Source organism: Zootermopsis nevadensis, unplaced genomic scaffold (genome assembly GCF_977971745.1).
Source record: "Zootermopsis nevadensis isolate Lab colony 2312 unplaced genomic scaffold, Znev_1.0 Znev_ptg000011l, whole genome shotgun sequence".
NCBI lineage: Eukaryota > Metazoa > Arthropoda > Insecta > Blattodea > Termopsidae > Zootermopsis > Zootermopsis nevadensis.
Genome location: NW_028259143.1, coordinates 12182093 through 12204117, shown reverse-complemented (window position 1 = coordinate 12204117; position 22025 = coordinate 12182093). Strand labels below are relative to the sequence as shown.

At 42.1% G+C, this 22025-nt stretch overlaps 1 protein-coding gene across 4 annotated transcripts in view; it reads right to left on the bottom strand.

Moving 5' to 3' along the window:
• The window catches only part of Bcs1 (mitochondrial chaperone BCS1), a 59252-nt gene extending 58222 nt beyond the window's left edge, over positions 1 to 1030 (bottom strand). For all 4 annotated transcript variants that reach the window (XR_015534770.1, XR_015534771.1, XM_087347319.1 and 1 more), the window contains exon 1: positions 605 to 1030. Coding sequence is in view for 2 of the 4 variants with exons in the window: in XM_087347319.1 (XP_087203445.1) it covers positions 605 to 927 (323 nt within the window). In the remaining 2 variants the exon portion in view is untranslated. The remainder of the gene's footprint in view (positions 1 to 604) is intronic.
• Between the last annotated feature and the right edge of the window lie 20995 nt (positions 1031 to 22025).

The following is a 22025-nucleotide window of genomic DNA, read 5'->3' as shown; positions in this document are numbered from 1 at the left end:
TTCACAAGAGCCTGCAACTGGTTCCTGTCCTGAGTCTGACAAATTAAATCCATGTCCCCAATCACAATGTCACTTATAGTAACCAAGACTATCTTTTACATTCATTGTTATTTCACATCAATTAAATCCATCTTGATCTTGCCAATGAAAAACTACACCTCCACTATACACGAGTCCTTCTTGAGCTTAGGAGACCCTGCTTTATAACGTATGGAAAAAGTTACACATACCAATCAACAACAAAATACAAACATATAACACAAGAAAAATAAAATATAAGGAAAATTAACTTCACATCCACAAATGTATATGGGATCTGAGCAGCCCAACAAACTCAGATAAGCTTAAATATAAAAATCCGTATCTAATATTAGTTATTAAATGTATTGAAGACAAATAGAATATATATGGACAGCAGAACATATGACAAATTTTACACACAGCATGATATTCTCTGATCACGAAGGTCCATCTGGACTCTGTATGAATTCCATGGTAAAACAGTTTGGGTTGCAAAAGATCCATTTATTACAGGGCTTCACACGATTTTGAAATTTTCTTTTAGTCTACACTTAGTTCTTATATCCTCCAAAGTAACAGTTACCTAAAGAAGTGTGTTCCTACGCTGGGAATGAAGTCATACTTCGTTTTAATCTGACCTGTGTCTTTTTGTTCAAAACTTGTTTCAACACTGAGATGCTGCGTTTGACGCGCGCCTTTTTCTGTTATCCATTGAAGGAGCCATTGGTAGCTTTTATCCCGACATGGTACCTCTAACGTGATCATATAATGACGACGGAATAAAATAAGCGACCCTTGAAAACCTTTTCTCAGTATAGCTGCTCCAGCCCCAAGTCCAAATAATCCAAATCCTGCACCAAAATATGGATTATCCGACAACGACGAGAGATATTCTATAAGCGTCATTTTAACCTATAGAATTCCATTCATAGAACATCACTTCTACGTAATGATTACTAGTCACAGCACACGAGTACATCGATAATATATTTCATACACATTACACAATCCTAACCTTAAATTCCTATTTCTAACCCCACTAGCACGGATAATACCAACATACACTTCGATAACTCATTGTTAATAGTTGGTAACACACATGGCCTACGACGTCAAACCTACATTGTTCTGCCATCTATTCGCACCTGTTATTAAACTACTGTCAGCGATCTGGTGGTAATAAATACTAACTGATTTCAGCCACTTTGAAGAGTTCAGTTGGTAACAACGTCAACTACCAGCAACACTACCGACCCGCCGGGAAACTATAACAGAATTATAAGTCAAGGATCGTCTTCTGAGATTTTGTGCCATGTCGCCTGGCTGTAACTTACTGACGTTTCTGAAGTGTCTATCAACAGGGTAATGCCATTATGATCGAAATATGTTTGAAATGTCACGTCTACAAACTTCATCTCCGATAATGTAGACGAAATTCTCCACTTTCAAAAATTAATTTATGAGACCTGTTCAAAACCAATATTACTGCATTCTTATAAATCAGGCAAACGTTTCTCAGTAGTTCCTTCTACAACCCAGTATGGGCCTCGGAGGCCTCCTTTTGGAGGTTTCGTAGTCTTCGAAGTGTGTTCTGCCTCACTCAATCCTGATCGTGTCTGCTAGAACCATCTAGTAGAGAATCAGGAGAGACATGGTGGGTGACGGATTTGAAACCACGAAGCCTGGGACCTTTGGTCCAGTGGCGAGCACGCTAGCCACTAGTCCACCGAGGGCGACAGAAAGAACAAACATCTCTCTAAATAAATCCATCAAATTTTATGAGTAATTTATAGCCTAGGTAGAAAAAATATGTATTCATAAGCATTTAGGGCAGCTGAGGTTGGGTAAAGTTAAATGATTACTTAAACTTGAATGTTACACAAAACACGTAGGATTTGAGGTTTTAATGGCGGTGAATCTGAAGATGGGTGTCTTCTGGTTTGTAGCGCCATGTAGTCTGATAAACTTCTACCAGACTACATGGACCAACAACCCAGAGGACAGCCATCTTCACACAAAACACTTTTTCAGTTTCTGTAATTTGTTATATATATGATGTGTAACAAGCAACAATACTGAAGTTTCCATGTAAATCAGAGAACAATAATTTCCCACGGTGGTCTAGCGGTCAGAACGCTGGCCTTGTAATCCTGGGGTCTCGGGTTCGATTCCCGGCGGTGTCAGAATTTATAACTTGTGTTGGGCAAGGCCGTGGTCTAGGCAACACGGAGTTTTCCTCCGGGGGCTTCACCGGTTTCTCCGTGGCATCCCAACAATTACTCCATTCACACACAGAAGAAGGCAATGGCAAACCACTTCTGGATCATCTGCCAAGAACGTATATGAACAGGTCCCAGTCCGAGAAAAGGATGGAAGGATCCTGTTCATATGGACCTGTCGTCAGACAGAACACTAATAATAAAAAAAAAAGTTATTAAGATCGAATCTGAAATAAGGGAACAGTTTTAAGCGCTGGTGATTTGTGCACTTAAAATCCGTCACGGTTTTGAGCAGAAGTACAAATAGGATTCCGTTCATTTTTATATAAATACTCGTAAAGAATGGAAGTTGGTCAGTACTTCTTAATGCATTACCTCCTAAGAAATACAAACATTCATCCATAAAAAGAGAAACAAAAAACTGTCGATGTAATTATTACGTTGCGCGGGACAGGATCTTACGAGTTTTGGCAGTAGGCTTAATTTTAAGTGGGGTTTGAGGTTTTCACTGCGGTGAACACGAAGATGGCTGTCTTCTTGTTTGTAGCGCCGTGTAGTCTGGTAGAAGAGCAATGGGGCTCATCGCCCTGATGATGGAGGCAGCAGGGACCTCTGAGACACTGGTAAACTACCCCCAGACTACACGGCGCTACAATCCAGAAGACAACCATTCTGTGCCTTCTAATAGTTCACAAATATTGACTGCGTTGCAGCAAAACGAACACTCCGCTACAGGAAGGCTGCTCGCTGCTCACATATATCGATTGTCTCAAATCAAAACAACCACAATATCAAACATATTTACAGCTTTTTATCAATTCCATGCGTTTCACAAAGCAGATTTGTAGTATTTGTATCTGGGAGGTACATGGCTCAGATCTCGGTTATCCTTAGCAGTGTCCTCATATCAATGTTATATCTGTGTCTAGGCCGCCATGAAGGTGTAGGTAAACTCACAGTTCAGAACTGCTGAGCCGGCCGGAGCCACTTTCTTCACTGATTAACCTGTCCCAAAGTCTCGAAAACTGCGATAAGAATTATACGACCATCTCCTTCCAGATTCCTACCTACTCTCCATTCATTGTCTTCCTGTACAATTATAAATAGCATCATTCAATCTGCGGAAACGAAGCGGGAGCCATGTCGACCGGGGGGCTGTCCATGCGGGCGAGAATTCCGCTTACAAAAACAGAAACGTTCTCACGGGACGGAGCGAGTGAGGGCACGTCTTTGTTCTCTCTGCTTTTTGTATTGCAGATCGAAAACTACGAGTACTCTTCGGGGGACCGCCTGCTGAAAAGTCTCCTGATTTATTAATTATGCAACTTCTATTACTGAAACAGACAGACGACGTACACCAGCAGAGTAAAGATAAGTTTCATACATGGATTCTTGCTTTTTCAAACACCTTGGTTAAAAGTGTCGACAGAATGTGATTGACGAAACGGGTTTTTGAGGAAGAATGTAAGCAAAGGTCATCTTCTGCTATCATTTGTCTAGAAGCATTGATTTTGATCACATTTTGAGGGTTTCCATCGCTCGCCGCATCCGTTCATAACGCAAAATCACAGTCGAACTGCAATCCCAAACAGGCCTCGACACAACTGTTAAAAACAAATTAAAGCTGTCTCGCTACGCGCCATGCACGCGCTCAAGGGGAGAGTAGTTTAGCTCTTACTCGTTCTCAACCTCGGCACCAGATCGAGGTGAGTTATCAGAGTCGCGCCCCGGCCGCGCTTTATCCCCGGGAGAGGATCCCGGTACCCACTGGACATGAGGCTGGGTGGGCCCCAGAGCCGGTCTGGATGCAGAGGCTAGAGGAAAAACGCTCTGCCCCGTCGGGGATCGAACCCCAGTCGTCTAGTCCGTAGTCAATCACTATATTGACACAATTGTTGTGTTTCCTATGATGTTTAGTCATATATGCAGATGGAACCTCGTTGTGTGATAGATAATTCATCACAGAGAAAAATGGTGCGGTTATTTTGTGTTCTTTGCGTAGTCATGAAATGAACACACATAAAACTAGTCACAAGATTTCTGTCTTCTGGTTTGTTGCGCGGTGTAGTCTGGTCGATGCTAACTAACGTTTCAGAGGTCATACTGCCTCCATCAGGGCGATGACGGAGGCAGTATGACCTCTGAAACGTTGGTAAACATCTGATAGACTACATGGCGCAACAACCCAGAAGACAGAAATATTCATACTCTGATGACGGAGGCAGTATGACCTCTGAAACGTTGGTAAACATCGACCAGACTACACAGCGCAAGAACCCAGAAGACAGAAATCTTCATACTCATCGCCCTGATGACGGAGGCAGTATGACCTCTGAAACGTTGGTAAACATCGACCAGACTACACAACGCAACAACCCAGAAGACAGAAATCTTCATACTCATCGCCCTGATGACGGAGGCAGTATGACCTCTGAAGCGTTGGTTAACATCGACCAGACTACACAGCGCAACAACCCAGAAGACAGAAATCTTAATACTCACTGCTGTGAAAACCTCAAATCTTACAAAACTAGTCACATCTGTCTGTTCCCGTTTGTTCCTTTGATTCAACTTGGAAACTTGGATTTGGATTAAATTTCATGTGGAGGTTGGGTCAGCGGGGATGACCCTAAAAAGTACTTTAAAATGTAATGCCATCTTGGTGACTATTTAAATCTTGGTTACCTTGATGCCTTTCTCACAGTTACTATGGTTACATATCTACCGGATTTACTACGGTTACCCTGGTCACCTCAGCTAGCATACTACCTTTGTTACCATGGTTATGATGGAGGAGACCAATTGTGAGGCACAACGACCCGATTGGAGAGAGCACCCCCCAACCAGTGGTCAGGTTAGGTTTGTTGGGTTTGCGACCTCCGAGGACTTTAACAGCCGGGCCTTTCCAAAGTATGCTTGTTCTGTGAGGTCTAGGCCCCTTCGCTTTCTGTTTCACGGTCTCTGCCCTCATGAGCCATCCTCTTCTGTACCAAACCCCCTGGTTTTCGTCATCCATAGCTTTGCCGTCACTGAGGTTCGCCCCAGGGCTTCCGTCGTCACCCCGTGCTTGCCACCCACGTGACTGTTTAGGGCACGTCGCTCGTCATTTGTTTCATTCATATTCTAACTACTGTTCCTGAGGACTCCTCCATTATTAAGTTTGGAAACTCGACTGAATATGCAGTCTAAACATGAATTTATACAGAAGAATGAAAAATAGTTGCTGAGGGAGATGTTTGAGCCTGAAAGCGAATGAAACAGAAGGATGGATAAAACCATATGATAAGGAACTTCGTCCTTCAAGACTGAACAAGGTCTGAAACAAGGGGACGGGTTGGCCTCCATGCTTTTTAACCTATTGGAATATGTGATTTGGAAGATACCGACGGATGCTAATGGAGCACTTGAATTTAAGATGAGCCAAATTGTAGGATATGCGGATGACGTCTGCTCGAAAAGTCATTAAGATCCGTGAAAGATGTATACCAAGAGTGTAACCGTCCACCGATCGTAACCCCGTGGAGCTGTCGTCTCAGGGTGTATGATACTGGGTCCTAGCTTGTCGGTGGGCGGATTCTTATCTCGGGTCCTGTCACCACTCGTTCATAATTAAGTCACAGAAGTAAAAAAGAAGATAAGTTTATAAGATGTCTCAGTCAAACTATCAATTACGTGCCTGCCTCTGGCACCTTCGGTATCGAGACTCCAACCATGAATGGTATAACATTAATTTCCATTGGCGTAAGGGTCCCGGGTTCGGTGTGAAGAACCTCCCTCTCTCATGAAAGAGAGAGACTTCTTACAACAACCGCACAACCCGGTTCCCCACGTTTGCTCATAAATGTATGACCCAGTGAATGATAATGGTCAGTGGAGGTTACGATACGACCATGAACTGTATGAATTATGTAAGTTTCCTGACCTAGTAACATGCATCAAAATAAGAAGACTGCAAGGGGCAGGACATGTTCTGAGGATGGACGATCCACGGGTCCCTATGAAAGGCTTGAAGGGAGATGGACAGTGAAAACGCGCAGAGGAAGGTGGGAAGATGCGGTGCGACGAGGCGCTGTCGGAGTGATCCAGTGTCGTAACTGGAAAATGTCTGCAAAGGAGAGAGGGACTCGGAGGCAGAAAATTAGGCGGGCCAAGACACGACATGGGGTGTAGGGCCATTGGATGGGAGGAAGGAAGGAATTTCGTAATTTGAAAGTTCTCTTCACCCAGTACTGTGTTATTAGAATAAGAGATTGGCAGGGCACGCAGATCGTCTGTCCTGCGTCCGAATGCATGTCCGTCTGTCCCCACTATTCTCCTCATTTGTCGATGGTCGTACTTCTTTGCCCTTTGCGACAGGAATCAGTACCCAAAGACTTCTGAAGCACTCTACAGCAGCGGATCTCAGCCTCTTTCGCTGGCGTGCCACTGATTCTAATTTGACACACTAAATGTACCACAAACAAATGCGTTCAGGGAAAATTTTATGCCTGCCCCCAGTGGCGTAACTAACGTTTCCCGTCACCACATGTGTATGTACTTCGATGAGAAACAGTTTCTGTCTTTAACTGCATTTACCAAAAGAAAGTAAAGTAAACTAAAGCTGTCCCATTATACGCCATGTAGGCGTTTGGGGGGAGTGGAGGTATAGCTCCTCTCTTCCTTGACCTCGGCACTAGATAGGGGTGAGTGGTCAGCATCACGCCCCGGCCGGCTTTACCCCCGGGAAAGGACCCCCGGTACCCATTGTAGAGGAGGCTGGGTGGGCCCCAGAGCCGGTCTGGACGCAGAGGCTAGAGGAAAAATCCTCTGCCACCGTTGGGGATCGAACCCCGGTCGTCCAGCCCGTAGCTAGTCACTATACTGACTGAGCTATCCCGGCTCATAGCCCTCCAGAAGTTACCCCAAAAACTGCTGAATCAGGTTGAAGCCTGTAAAAGTCCACGCGACTAGAATAAGTCCAGTGTCTTTCACCGTGAGCTTCGTCACAAATTCCTTCACAACTTGCATCCGTAGAGATGTGTTTCTATACTTGTTACCCATTGTTTCAGTTGCTATTCTGATACTAATGTTTATTTCCTTTCCAGATCCCAGAAATGGACGATACTCAATACGCCAACATTTGGGAAGGAATCGTGAAAATTCTTAATTCAGAAGAGTTTAGTACTTAAATACCCGTAGCTAGTCACTATACTGACAACTACGCCGGCTCATTTAACAAAAGAAAAACTACATAAAATATACTGAAAGGTATGTGCAAAATAAGACTCAATATGACCATTTGATTTTGCACAAAAAGCACATTTTTGGATACATAAGAGACCAATTTAGGCTTCAGTGCGAAGCCAAACACAACTTTCGTACGCCAGTTTCTTTTCAGTTAATTTCAGCTTTGATTGATTTTCTTACTTAGTTCGCGAACCACCAGTGGTACGCGTACTATATGTTGAGAAACTCTGCTCTAGAGAAGTCCTACAGAATTCCGTAGATTCTTATTTACCGTTCTCCTTTCTTCGCCGAAGGGAGTGTGTCTAATAGAGGCAATTTTCATCGGTGTTCAAATCTCTGTTTTCCATTGATCCTGCCCACATGTTGCAAAGGTTTTACTGAGTCCATTAATTTGGCAGCCAGCGAGGCCCGCTGCATCTGCCGCACGATGACCGGGTGATTTTATCGCCACGTCAAATGATGCGGGTTGAAAAACAATTGCTACACGCACTGTCGCCCCTCGTGACGTCATACAGTAGCCAGCACGTCACAACGGCAATTAGCGAGCGGCGCGTGAGAGAGTGGACTACGGCAGTGAAGTTTCATGCAGACACGAAAAGGTGCGTCGTAATTTTCTTAGGCACTGCTGCGCACGAGATATCTCGATGGAAACCAACATTTTCTTCTTAAATTATTGAGAGTTCGAGGAGACAACTCATTGCTCATTCATGGGCAATACGAGCTGTTTCTGGATCTTCAGCAATGGAAGTTACGTGTTAATAGGACGCAGGTCTAAAGTGAAATAAGGCATTTTCCAAGAATTAAGTAAGAACGCGGCGCGCGACGTTTTTGCAGAAGAATCAATTACCAGAAGGTGACGTTTATTTTAATTTCGGCGAGATTATATACTTCTATTAGTAGCTTATCTCAGTAGCGGGTCATCGCCGCCTCCTTCCGGAAGTTTCATAACCTTTGAAGCGTTCATTTATGAGTAGTGAGTGATCAGCCCCCACTGACTCTGCACAATTTCTACTCAATCCTGATTTTGTCTGCCAGAGCCATCTAGCAGTGAATCAGGAGAGACTTGGGTGAGAAATGGCCGCTGAATTTTACTTACGAAACATCTCGTATCATGCTCGTAAGGTTCTTTTACATGCCGTAAATCTACGACATGGGACCGCCGGCTTTATTACCTCTCCGAAGGAAGTTGTGCTGCGGAGTTACATCACCCTTAAAAATCCATTGACCTCGGCCGGCCACTAGTCCGCCGAGGGCGACGATTATATACTTGACATTCAGTAATAATCTCTCGTAGTCTCATACAAAAATACAACGCCCTCTTCACACCACGTTTTGCAGTCTGCAGCAGCCTAGATCACAATACCGCGTCTTCAAACACGATTTATAGCTCCATCTTCCATGACGTCTGAGTATATAGTGCGCTTATAACTGTATTCGCTCGTTTTATCAAACGTTATATAATGTATCTTCCTATATTTTAAGTAGTCGACGTTTGTACAATTTATTTTTCCTTTATAATCTAGATACTTTTTCCTACAAAGGAATGTTTCTGTCCCCCTGTTCTCTTGAAAATGTTTTAATAGGACATGTATACCATCTTCCCTTCTCCAACCCGCTCCTAATCCCCATCAGTTTCCATAAACCAGCCTTAAATCAGGCTACTCAACTACTGCCACTTCTTGTATAGCAAGGAATCTGCCTTCTTCCTTAGTCCACTTTGATTCCATCGCACAGTAAAATGTCAATGGCTTCTGTTCTCGGACATTTGCAGACAGATCCTGTCTCCCCACTTGTTGCAAATCTATGATACTCGTAATTCTTTGACACAAATCTGGTTTTGTTAGTTAATAACATTTTAGTTTTCGGTACGAGAGACTTTAGTGAAACGTAATTCTTAAAGAAAACACAAGAATTCATAACATAAAGAAAATATTGCAATGTATTCGTACATCATCAAGCTTCTTTTTCCTTAGAAATTTCAATATATCTCTGCTATCAATTTTATTAATAAAATCTAAACTTAACAATATTTATTTCCTCGCGACGCTGCACGTGGTACGACGTAAAAGAATATGGCGTCAACCACATACCAATTCGACTTACCCTCGGCTTCCGAACGCAATGGTCTGCTCTGGTTCCTCAGATTACTTCTGATCTTCGTCGACTTGTAAACATGAAACGAAATCAGAAAATAAGTGCATCGCGTAACAATTCGGGCTCGTTCGCTAGAAATTAAGTTTCGGGCTTTAACGAAAGTAATAATAGTAACCATGGTAACCAGGGAAGCCCAGTTACTCCGCGTTCAGTCACTTCGCCGCTCAGAAAGGCGCGTAGGTCCTCCCGTGAAGCCTCCGACATTGTTTCATTGCAAACAAAACTGAACTTTTCGACAAATTTGAGTGAAACTCCCTCATGAAAACTCGATCAGCCGTTCTCGAGTTGTTACATGCGGACGGACGGACGGAAGGAAATATTTTAACACGCTCTGCGTACGTAGAGTTATCCTTAAACCTTCAAGGCGTCTCCTGGCACAGCGCCTACTAAAATCACTTCCACTGTCCGTACACTTGACACATTCGCGAACAGTAATTTAATAATTGTTAAAACTTTTCAGCACACACAACTTTCATTACAATCGGAAACTGTGACGGGGTCAACGGAGCACACAGGCGTTTCTGAACGGCGATGTGACTGGGTGTGGAATCTCCAGGTTACCCTGGCAACCACGGTTAGTTTGGTTACTATGGTCAAAGGTCAAATTGTGGCAAATGCTCCACGTCTGTTGCGCTGTGCGTGTATTTGCTATATTGCTATAAACATTCTGCCAAATTCTGGCCGACAGTTTGTCGTCGCAACAAGACAGAAGGATACAGGCAGATAAGACGCGTTCAGACATGTCTCATTAGCGTGTCTAAACGGCAATGCCACCTGACGTGACTAAAGCTGTCTTTACTAACAAGACTTTCGGTGCAAATCTGATATTTTATTTGAAACAAATCGCATTAGTAGTTTCCAAAACTGAAGGCTGAATAGACAAGCATTTCCTTGCCAGTCTGAGTTCATTTTACGCGCTATAAAACCAAACCAACATGCAGAGAGGCGCTCTACACATACACATGTTATTATTACGTCATACTTCCTCATTAACTCGCCATAGCAACGGATGCAAAACAAAAAACACAGAAAACGTGGAACGACTCGTTGGAATGAACGATGTTGCCGGCTGCGCTGAATTCAAAACAGCCACCAGACACAGAACGACAACAATCAAGCCAATTAAGCGGGCCCTGGCTGGCTTGCAGACATTTCGTACTGCCTGGAGCAGAGGCAATCTTGAGACGCCGAATTCCAGCCTTCCAGGAGCCACAAGATCCCGTGAGCCAGGTTAATCCAATCCACATCTTCCCACTTATGGCTGCGCCTTCCATGCGTGCTACAAGTTCTGCCCGTCTCACTCTCCTCGATTTCATCGCCCTGATGACATTCGGTGAACAGCATCAAAGCTTCTGCAACCTCCTGCCAGGTCTCTCTACGCAATCTTAACAACATCTTCTCTCGTAGCTTTGCCGTCTCTGATCAGTGAAAGGGACGAAGTTTCATGTCCGCGTAAAACGAGACGTTCGATAACAAAAGGTGTAAGCGATGTGTTCGAATCCTTACGTTACAGAAACTTGGGAAACTGAAAGAATGAATAGGCGCTTTTAATTTTTTCGAGAAAGCAATTTTGATTTTTAGGCATACTAGTCTATTGCCCGCCACGGTGGTCTAGCGGTTAGAACGCTGGTCTTGTGATCCTGGGGTCCCGGGTTCGATTCCCGGCGGTGCCCGAATTTATAACTTGTGTTGGGTAAGGCCGCGGTCTAGGCAACACGGAGTTTTCCTCCGGGGAATTCCCCGGTTTCTCCGTGGCATCCCAACAATTACTCCATTCACACACAGAAGAAGGCAATGGCAAACCACTTCTGGATCATCTGCCGAGGAAACGGACCTAATAACGGCAATAATAATAATAATAATAATAATAATAATAAATAATATTAGTCTATTATCACCGAATTTTGATTGTGGAATAATATATTCAAGCCATTCATTATATGTGTCCACGTATTACTACAGACAAAATTATAATAATAGCAATAATAATTCTGTGTTCTGGATTCTGGTGAGCATGCAGACCAAACATACTTAGTCTTCTGGGTTCCTGCGCCGTGTAGTCTTATAGAAGTTTAACAGCGTTTCGGAGGTCCTTGCTGCCTCCATCATCAGGGCTAATGATAGAGGCAACAAGGAACTTACACGTCGGTAAATTTCTACCAGATTACACGGCGCAACAACCCAGAAGACCGTCATCTTGAGATTCACAGCCGTGAAAACATCTTCTAAACTAACCTCCTTATTAGTTTGTAACACAATTTTGTTGTAAAATCTCCAATCTTTTTAAAATTGAATTAACCGAATTTTGATGCGTTCTCTGCTAGAATGAAGGCACAACAACGAGGTCATATACAGGCAACCTGTTAACATGGCTCTCATGTTACACAAAGCTTTGTTCGACTCAAAACACAGTGGCCTCTGACATCTGTAATGCAACAATACAAGTGTTTGAGTTTTACCTACAATACGATATCACGTAAAACAATAATGTTCGGAAAATCACATTTTATGAAACTGGTAACTTCAGTTTCCACGTAAGCTGCGCTCCTAATGAGCACCATCGCGGTCTACGATTACCTTTGGTGTCCGTCCCTGAACCAAGAACAAATGAAAAAGCCTTTGTCTCAGGCACGCACGACCTCGCCATCATGCATTCCTTTTGTGCAAGGAATGAAACACGTTCTGCTGTGAATGTTGGTAGATACAGAAGAGTTCCCGGTCATCCGGGTCGGCTGGGAAATACATTTTTCCGGATAATCGAAACCCCGAACAGTCCGGAAAATGAAAGAAAAGCACGCAAATGTAACAGCACGTAAGATTGTTTACAGCTGTACACTACTTAAATTTTTAAAGATTTACAAAAACAGGATTTTGTATAAAATTTAATACATTGTGAAACAACTATTAAAAAAAGGATTCAAACTTACAGTAGAAACTTTCTATTGTCGTAAACTTCAGGGTTTAGCAACAATTGATTTACGTTAAAAAGTTAAACAGTATGTCATTTTTGTATTTATTTCTTTTTAAACGTTTTAACTTTCACAACAATTTTCTAAATTTTTATTTTCTTTTATAGACCCCGATTAACCCTCCCCCGGAGATTCGGGATTTTACTGAACTACTTGAATGTGAATAAGTGAAGTTTTTATTTGTCGTGGGATGTGAATTATTTCAGAGATTTTTTCTTTCGAATACAATCACTTAAGTCACAACAGACCAGTTCCGTAAAATTGTGTCCAAGAGCTCTCGTGCCTGAAACGAAAAGGCTAGTAGCCCAAATAATCAGTTGGTATGTACTGTCCACAGAACTAAAACTCCGTCAGTCTAAGTCTCCGAGAAGTTCGTAACACATGCGTACGTTTTAACGTATGCATTAAGATTGCTAAGAACTTCACTCATATGCCGGGAATCATTACTCGTTCGGCTAAATATCTACTCCTTTATTAATTGAGTATTATTTATTTAATACGACCCGTTCTTCAAGTGCCTGAGCACTGCGGGTCCCAACTTTTTCGTTGGCTTGATCTATAGACATTTCGTAGGACTCCTTGGACGAGGGATCGGCCCGTCGCAAGGCCCCTACCTGTACACAGGACAGCACAACACAGAAAAACATCCATGGCTTGAATGGGATTCGAACCCACGGTCCCAGTGACCAAGCGGCACAAGGCCCACGCCTCTGCGTACCCCTAATTATAGACACTATCCAAATATTTCAGTAATTACTGAGGCAGTGCATGTAAATTACTCTGTAACAGCAAAAAGTTTAATCGTCGTTTGTTATAATCAGTTCTAAATATTTTTATTTTCCCTTTAAATAATTCCATTCTGAGTTAAGCTATTCGTATTTTAGAGTAAAGGAAGATCTTATCTGGAATTATAATTAGCAAATAGGCCTTGTTCCCTGTGATTTCAAGAGGTCGTTCTTATACAGCCTATTATTTTCATAGCCTATACTGACGAATGATATTGGCCTTACACGTGGGAATCTAAAGCATAATTAGATTTATCATCAAATGCTAATTAATTTATAAATAAGTGAAAGATCTTCGTAGACCAGTTCAGTAAAATCTTATCCACGCTGTCTAGAATTTAAACCGATTATGGACCATATATGATCTCAGTAACTGAATTGCCTGATGGGTAGGAACACGAACTGCAATGGAAATGCTATTACATAAAAGACTGCTTGAATTCACCGTGAATATTGTTCGCTGTATTTCAGTAAACTCTGTCCTCAAACTGTGTACGTTGTACCGAATCGAAATAATTTAAAGAAGTCATCAGTTATGTCGGAGGCCGTATCTGGGATGTTAATAAGACTAAGCTGGCAAATGCAATTTCAGTTCGTATGGATCTTGTGCAACAGTTACACGGCTTTGTCAAAAGGTGCTCATCGAAACAGATAATTTTATAAGACATGAAACTTTTACAAATTTGCGTAAAAAATTTCTCGACGTGGTGAATACGAAATTCAATAAACGTTATTTTGTGACGAAGCAGAGTCAGGTACAGGCACACAAGATGGCGACGTGTAGGTATCTTCCTCGTGTTCTGTGAAACAGAAACGAAACCCAGGGACAACCACGGCAACATCGGAATTTCGCTGGCAAACAGCCATCGCTCTCTGCTCCTTTGCTCTGAGACGGACAGCGGAGCCACGTTTTATATACGGGTTATTATTTCATCTACTCCAATTGAAGACAATTTAGGATCATAGAGCTCAATTGAGCGAGGACTTCCCTTCCTCTGCAGCCATTGGAATCAATTAAAGCGCTCGGGGGAAGAGTGAGTCAAGGGAATGTGTGGGGAGGCCAGAGGTCGCCGGACTGACTTCGAAACGGTTTACTTACTGCACAAAACACCGACTTGCCTAACTGGCCTCATACATAAGAGTCATTCAGAAGCCAATAGCTGCTCAACTGTCAAAAAATTCCCCGCCACGAACAGAAAACAAAGGTTGACTGTCGTGTCAATACTCTCTAGAGCCAATCTTGATATCCCGAGCCAGCTGAATCCAGTCCATACCTTCATATCCAGTTTGTCCAAGAACCATTTTAATAGGCCCCGGTTTTCGCCCAGGACTTGTAAGGCGTTTCGACTATAATCCTGTGTTCTTCTCACCGGTATCATGCATGCCATATTCCCAGCCAATCTCACTCCTGTTTTATGTTATTCATTTCTATGTCATGCGCTTGGGGCACGCAGCAGCCCGAACGGAAACGGAACGACATGCAGTTTGGTCGAATGTAGGCCTCGTGTGTCCGTGAAAAGTGGCCTGTGTCTGTGCGAGGAACCGAAAACGCGAAATAAGAAAACATTTTTACACACAAGCCCCTACACGCACAAGATTAATCAAATGGATAGCCCTCCTTGAATTACAACGACCTAACTTTTTCTGGAAATTTTTGTTGCACGGAAGAAACTTAACTAATGTCAATCTTTAGCGGCGATTTGTAGTGAAGAGAAATGAAAGTCCTTTAACAAAATCCATAGCAAATTTCCTCTAGATATTTGGAAGAAATGGACATTACATTCTGGAAATTAGGCAAATGTGGGCCTCCATGGCCGACAAACGTGGCAGCTCCGTGTAATGTTCGTTGAAGTTGAATGCAGGAAACGCGTGTCAAACATTTTACAATCCGCCGTTCGACGTTCTACGCCAGGCTTCGATCCAGTGTCCCTCCCGCTATTCACCCTTACTGTCCGCCTGTCTGTATTTCCATTGGAAAGATGAACGAATCTTAACTTCAAACAAAGTTACATTAAAACCACGATTTTGAGTTTTGATATAAGTTTACACCAAAAAATGTCGTCTCAACACCTAATCGGAAATTTGGGTTTATTAGTATTACAGAAAACTGTAAAGCTCATACAGTCCAGAACGACAACATTCTTTTTCGCCACTAGGCCTACAGGTTAGATTTTGCAGTTCTGTGACTTCAGACGAATTTATTCTCTCGTTAATTTAATCCATTGTCAGGTTACGTTCGTACATAATTCGGACTTGTGATCAGAAACACGTAAGCCATTTAATCGGAGTTTATCGACGTTTTCCAGGCCTGGGGTGACATCGCTGCGGGACGCCTCTGTCTGTAAATGAGGACATTTAATGACAGGACATGGCAATTAATAAAAAATTCTTCCAAATTAGTTTTTCTATTGCAAAGGGGATCATATGCTACTCAGTAAGTTTCTTTGCCATTAATATCCAGTTTAATTTCCTTCGATGATTTCTGCATGCATCCAGGGCAAATTTCGTCAAAAACACGTGTCCTGGTACTTCATTTCACGTTTTGAATGACACGATTTTACGATAAATGTACGCCGACCGCGCAAATATATTGCGGGACCCAAGCGGCCCGCGAGCCGCGGGTTAACAGTTTCTGCTTTAAATGATAAATGATCACAACTTCTGTTTTAGGCTGCCTTCTACATGTCTCTCGAACGAGTGTTCAGGGACTCACTCAGACGAATGTCTCCCTCCTTGAACCCAACAAGAGGTCTCTGCATGTCCACAGGCTGCCGCAAAATGCCATGAACACAACTCTGGAAGAAATTAAACTAAATCTCACCACTGCGATTTATAAAAGACCTGAGTAGGAAACTCGTGTAGAAAGAGATAATTACTGCCTAGATTTCCACAAAAACCTAATGACAGATGGCCACGACCCGTATAAATTTTTTTCACAATCAATCACTTTGTAGCTGCCCAACAAATGACCCTCCTTCTGACGGATCGTGGGTAATTATCGCAGTTTAGAGAAATACCGCCAATTCACAGAAATACTCTTGCATTTGCTTAAAAACAGATTTTTGGTACTTTGCCCTTTGTCTTCATGCAGACAAAGACAACGCCCAGAGAGATTGTTCCATTAGAGATGCAAAACAGGTTCCTTAACCCACTGTTGCGAAAACCAGTCAATTGAGGCCAGACGTAGTCTGCGAATTAAACCGCAGATCTTGAAGCCTCGAAAGCAGTGTGTACCACGGCGAAATGCTACTTGGTAGGCTAAATATTTTCCAAAAAATGTACTATTTTAATAGCATTCCTCTATGGCAGTACCCGAATTTATAACTTGTGTTGGGCAAGGCCGTGGTCTAGGCAACACGGAGTTTTCCTCCGGGGCTTCCCCGGTTTCTCCGTGGCATCCCAACAATTACTCCATTCACACACAGAAGAAGGCAATGGCAAACCACTTCTGGATCATCTGCCAAGAACGTATATGAACAGGTCCCAGTCCGAGAAAAGGATGGAAGGATCCTGTTCATATGGACCTGTCGTCAGACAGAACACTAAATAATAATAATAACCAAATGCGTTCAAGGAAAAATTATTTATGTTAATATTATCTTTTGATTTTCTTACTTAGTTCGCGTATCACTCAACATTGGCTCGCGTGGCACCGGTGGTAAACGTGCCATAGGTTGAGAAACGCTGCTCTATGGCATTCGTATTCATTTAGCTTATCGCAAACAGAAATCAATTTAGTTGTTTACTTCGTCTTATCCATCAAACAGCGATCTCTTATAACACAAATGAGAGTGCACAGTAACAAATCCCGAAGGCAATTAGGAATAGAGGAATATGTTAAAAATTTACGTTTTATCATTCGAATCAGACTTGAAAATTACCGATATAAAATGTCTTATAATTCGTTAGGCACACAATAACCGTCAGAAAAGCTTTAAAACTGGATGTGAACTCCAGTTAAACCTGAAACTACTTCGGACCGCCGACCGCTTTTTGTGAACTCCTGACTCACAGAACTAAGAATGACGTTGCCATGAAGGAAGTCAAGTGAGCGTTGAAACTTCAATCTGAAAGCCGCTTAAAATCGAATCTTCTGTGTAAGATTTGAGGTTTTCACAGCGGTGAGTTTGAAGATTTCTGTCTTCTGGGTTTTTGCGCTGTATCGTCTGGTCGATGTTAACCAACGTTTCAGAGGTTATACTGTCTCCGTCATCAGAGTATGAAGATTTCTGTCTTCTGGGTTGTTGCGCTGTGTAGTCTGGTCGATGTTTTCCAACGTTTTAGAGGTCATACTGTCTCCGTCATCAGAGTATGAAGATTTCTGTCTTCTGGGTTCTTGCGCTGTGTAGTCTGGTCGATGTTAACCAACGTTTCAGAGGTCATACTGTCTCCGTCATCAGAGTATGAAGATTTCTGTCTTCTGGGTTGTTGCGCTGTGTCGACTGGTCGATGTTTTCCAACGTTTCAGAGGTCATACTGCCTCCGTCATCAGAGTATGAAGATTTCTGTCTTCTGGGTTGTTGCGCTGTGTAGACTGGTCGATGTTTTCCAACGTTTCAGAGGTCATACTGCCTCCATCATCAGAGTATGAAGATTTCTGTCTTCTGGGTTGTTGCGCTGTGTAGTCTGGTGGATGTTTACCAACGTTTCAGAGGTCATACTGCCGCCATCATCAGAGCGGTAAGTATGAATATTTCTGTCTTCTGGGTTGTTGCGCTGTGTAGTCTGGTTGATGTTTACCAACGTTTCAGTGGTCATACTGCATACTACACACGCCCTGATGATGGAGGCAGTATGACCTCAGAAACGTTGGTAAACATCGACCAGACTACACGGCGCAACAACCCAGAAGACAGAAATCTTCACCGCCATTAAAACCTCTTAAAATAATGACTACGTAACTGGTGTGTGGGCAATATTAAAATGTGTGATTTTCGGTACACAACTTCTCTGCAGTTCAAAGAGGAGAAACGACTTCTGCAAAAGCAATTCAACAATGAACGTACCCTGAATGGAACCTAGAGGCTTCAGGCGTTTGTCCCAGATCAAACGGATTCAAGGTCTAACAAGAATAAGGAATAAAATAAAACACGAGTACACGATGAGAGGGCGTAAGAGAATATTTCAGGATTTCTTTCACGCGATTAAGACCGGAAATGGCGGAAGAATTAACAGACACGGTGAAGGTAATGCGTGTACAACCTCACGGGTCATTATCGTCACCCCTCAAGCCTAAACGTCCTCAAGTACCCAGGCAGAGATTTTGTTTAAATTTGCTTTTTGCATTTTTACATGAAGAATTTATATTTCGAAACTCAGGCAAAGGGCTCTCAAAAAATCTTCGACAACAGCGAGTTTCTCGCAAACAGGAAAACATTTTCGTCTTGAAGAGACTACTTAGGGAATATTATAATTTGTTCTAATATATAATTATTTAATAAGATGCCCCAAAACTTATACAACCGCGTATTTATTGGAAATAGCGCATCGTAAAAGTAATGTCGCGAGGAAAATCGTGGGAAATTATTAACATTTGTCTGTCCTGTTTCGAAAATTAGCCTTGAGGGTTTTCGAAACATTTAGAGAGCATCTAGCAGAAAAAATGGTAGAAACAAATTTTATCATCGTCGGAGACAGAATTCCGGTAAAAGTAACGGAGCAAAATGCTCCGCAGAAAATCTGCGAGTACAAGAAAGAACAAGACGAGTTTATCGTGGATTTGGCGTTTGCTTGAAACAGAACTTCGGGTTTCCATTTCGAAAGTTTCGAACATTCGGTACTTCCTTGTCAGGATAAACATCGCTAAATGCTATACGAACAGCAGCAAACGATTTTGATGAGCAGTGAATGAACACACGTTTTGCTCGCAAATACGCCATGTTCGCACCTGCACAGTTTCTGCACATCTGACGTGAGCAGCGGCCTAGCAACAAGGGTGACCTTGACTCGAGGTCGGCAGGAAGATGTGCCCTCTTTGCGTCCTTTCCTAAGGGTGGCTTTGCCCCATGAGCCTTACCCTATTCCTCGGGATTTGCCCCACGCTTACTTCCAGTGGTTTGTGTCCCTTTTTGCCTATCTCCAGGGTTCCTCAGAGGCTTTCAACGTTCACGGTCATGACCCCGAGCCAAGCCCCTTGATCGAGCAGCCGTCGGGGCCTTTTGCCCAACAGACTAGGTCCAACCCGGTACCGATTTCGAGACTCAACTTCCTGGCGTCTGTCTCTCTGTCTGTCGCATCTCTCTGTTGTCCTCCGAACCACAAATTTGTTCTTTACGTCACACATTGATTACCAAAATTCCCTTAAACGTATTATAAGAATATTTATTTATAATAAAAGCGACCTGTCGGTGTCACGATTAATTCAAAAACATTAAAAAGACGTCTCTGGTAGAAATCGAGAGTGCAAACTGAAGACCGAAAGCAGCAATTCATTTACTTTCAAATGCGTCCTCCAGAAACCTGAAACTTGGTTACGCGTTCCATGTCCTCTGATTACGATTACATTTCAGAGTCAAAACAACAACTTTTCAGGAAACAAAAAGCAATTTTCCGAAAGTCCTCACAAATCACGTTTGCAGTCTGCAAATAGGTGTTTAAGTAATTTATGTAATTTAGACAAAAACTCATAATTTTTTTAAATTACAAGGAACATTAAGTCCGAGTGTAAAAAAAATGGGCCTATTTTTCGGATTTAATAGCAAAGACGAAATGCGAATTGCCTAAAACAAATTACTGGCCTACAGAGCCATCACGAAGACGCTTTCTCAGCATCTGCAGAATCCATGGGCGGGGCAAAGCACCCGCAACAGCCAATGAAACAGAAAAGTCGTTATCAGAGAAAGTGTGGAGCCTCTGATAGCAGACAACAATTGCCTACCTTATGCTGCATTGTTGAATGCCTAATTCGCGATTATCTCAGGAAGGTTTAACTTAAACGAACTACAATTATTGATGCTGAAGCAGCCTGGAGTTTAGGCTGTTCATTCAGTCAATCCGTGCGTCCGTTCAAAGCGGGGGTTTGCGGACAACAACCTCTAATGGCGGTGTTCTCTCGTCACACAGACTTTAATCCAACGACCAGAAACCTGCCTTGTCCCTCTCTACATCCACTCGCAACTGTCTTGATTCCTCTTGCATATTCTTCCTCGTTCCGCGCACTGTAACCTGTGTACGGGCTACCAGTTCCCTAACCCACACAAATTTCCTGTCCCACTGAGACATTAATGACCTCACATTCCTTGGATTACTCATCTGTAAACACGTGATGACTTTTCATTTTGTGCTGTTCACCCAGAGATAATTAAGATGCCTTTTACACTTAGGTTATTGTAAATTTGTACGAAAAGATATTTAGATGTTTCAAATTCTTTATTTGGTTTAACCTACTTCGACTAACAATATTTATATTCATAAGATGGTAAAGTTGCGTCATATTGTGATATAATAAGTATAATTAAATCTTGTTCGTCTAATCACAGTAAATTCTTATTAAATATTAAAATATTACAATAATTAACATTTAAAATATTTTAATATTAATGAACATCATTTAATATTTTAAATATTTTAAATGTTAATTATTGTAATATTTTAATATTTAATAAGAATTTATTGTGATTAGACGGACAAGATTTAATATATAATGTTTATATTGGTAGTACAAAATTATATGGAATATACTGGCGTTAGTAGGAGACTGGATTTTGTTGGCCCAGGACAGGGTCCGGTGGAGGGCTTTGGTTAATTCGGTGATGAACCTTCGGGTTCGGTAAGCCATCTAGTTAGTTAGTTAGTTAGTTAGTTAGTCCATTTATTAAAGCTAGCAAAGACATCGTTCATGCAAATTTTGGAAAAAGTCAATTTCTGGGTGTGAAATAATAATAATATAAATATTATCTGCAATAATTATAGGTTTAGACTCAGACTAAATGGTTTATGGTAAAATTATTAATTTGAGTAAGCGTCTTGCAATATTTCCTGAGTGAATTTCGAAAACTTCGTTTCAACTAAACTGACAATTTCGATAATAATCTCGTTTACGTTTTCGAGATGTTTTGATGCCTTTAGTAATCCAATCATTATTTTTAGACGCCTTTTTCTACTGTTTTGGTGAGGAAACTTGCTAATGCGCTGGGATGCAGAGCTAACCCCATTTTATCCTAAAAAGCGTAGGGATTATTTGTTCTTAAAACAGTTGCGGATTTAAATTATAAATAAGCCTTTAATTTGTGTTGTGGACATACTTTTGGACGTTGAATCAATTTTGAAATAAATGTGACAACTAAATACGAATTTAGAGCGAATCTGGATCACCATAATTTGCACTCATAAACGTCATTTCTAAATTCGTCGTACATTCTTAAATATTGCCTCTGAAATCAGTCCAGCAATTTTTAAATTTGAAATATTCAGACAAAATTCCGAATTGTGGGTTCATTTCATGTAAAAAAGGAAAATATTCTGTAACTCTGTGGCAACGCTCTCTTGCTTTGGGTGCCATTACAGCGGTAGGAGCCACGTCATTGGCTGCTTCCCACCAGCGAAACTCCACCCCCATTACACACCGAGACTTGAATGTGATTGGTTCTTGCCTGGGGCAGAGGGACGTCCCAAGTCTATTAGTTAATATAAATTGGATATGAACTTCACGG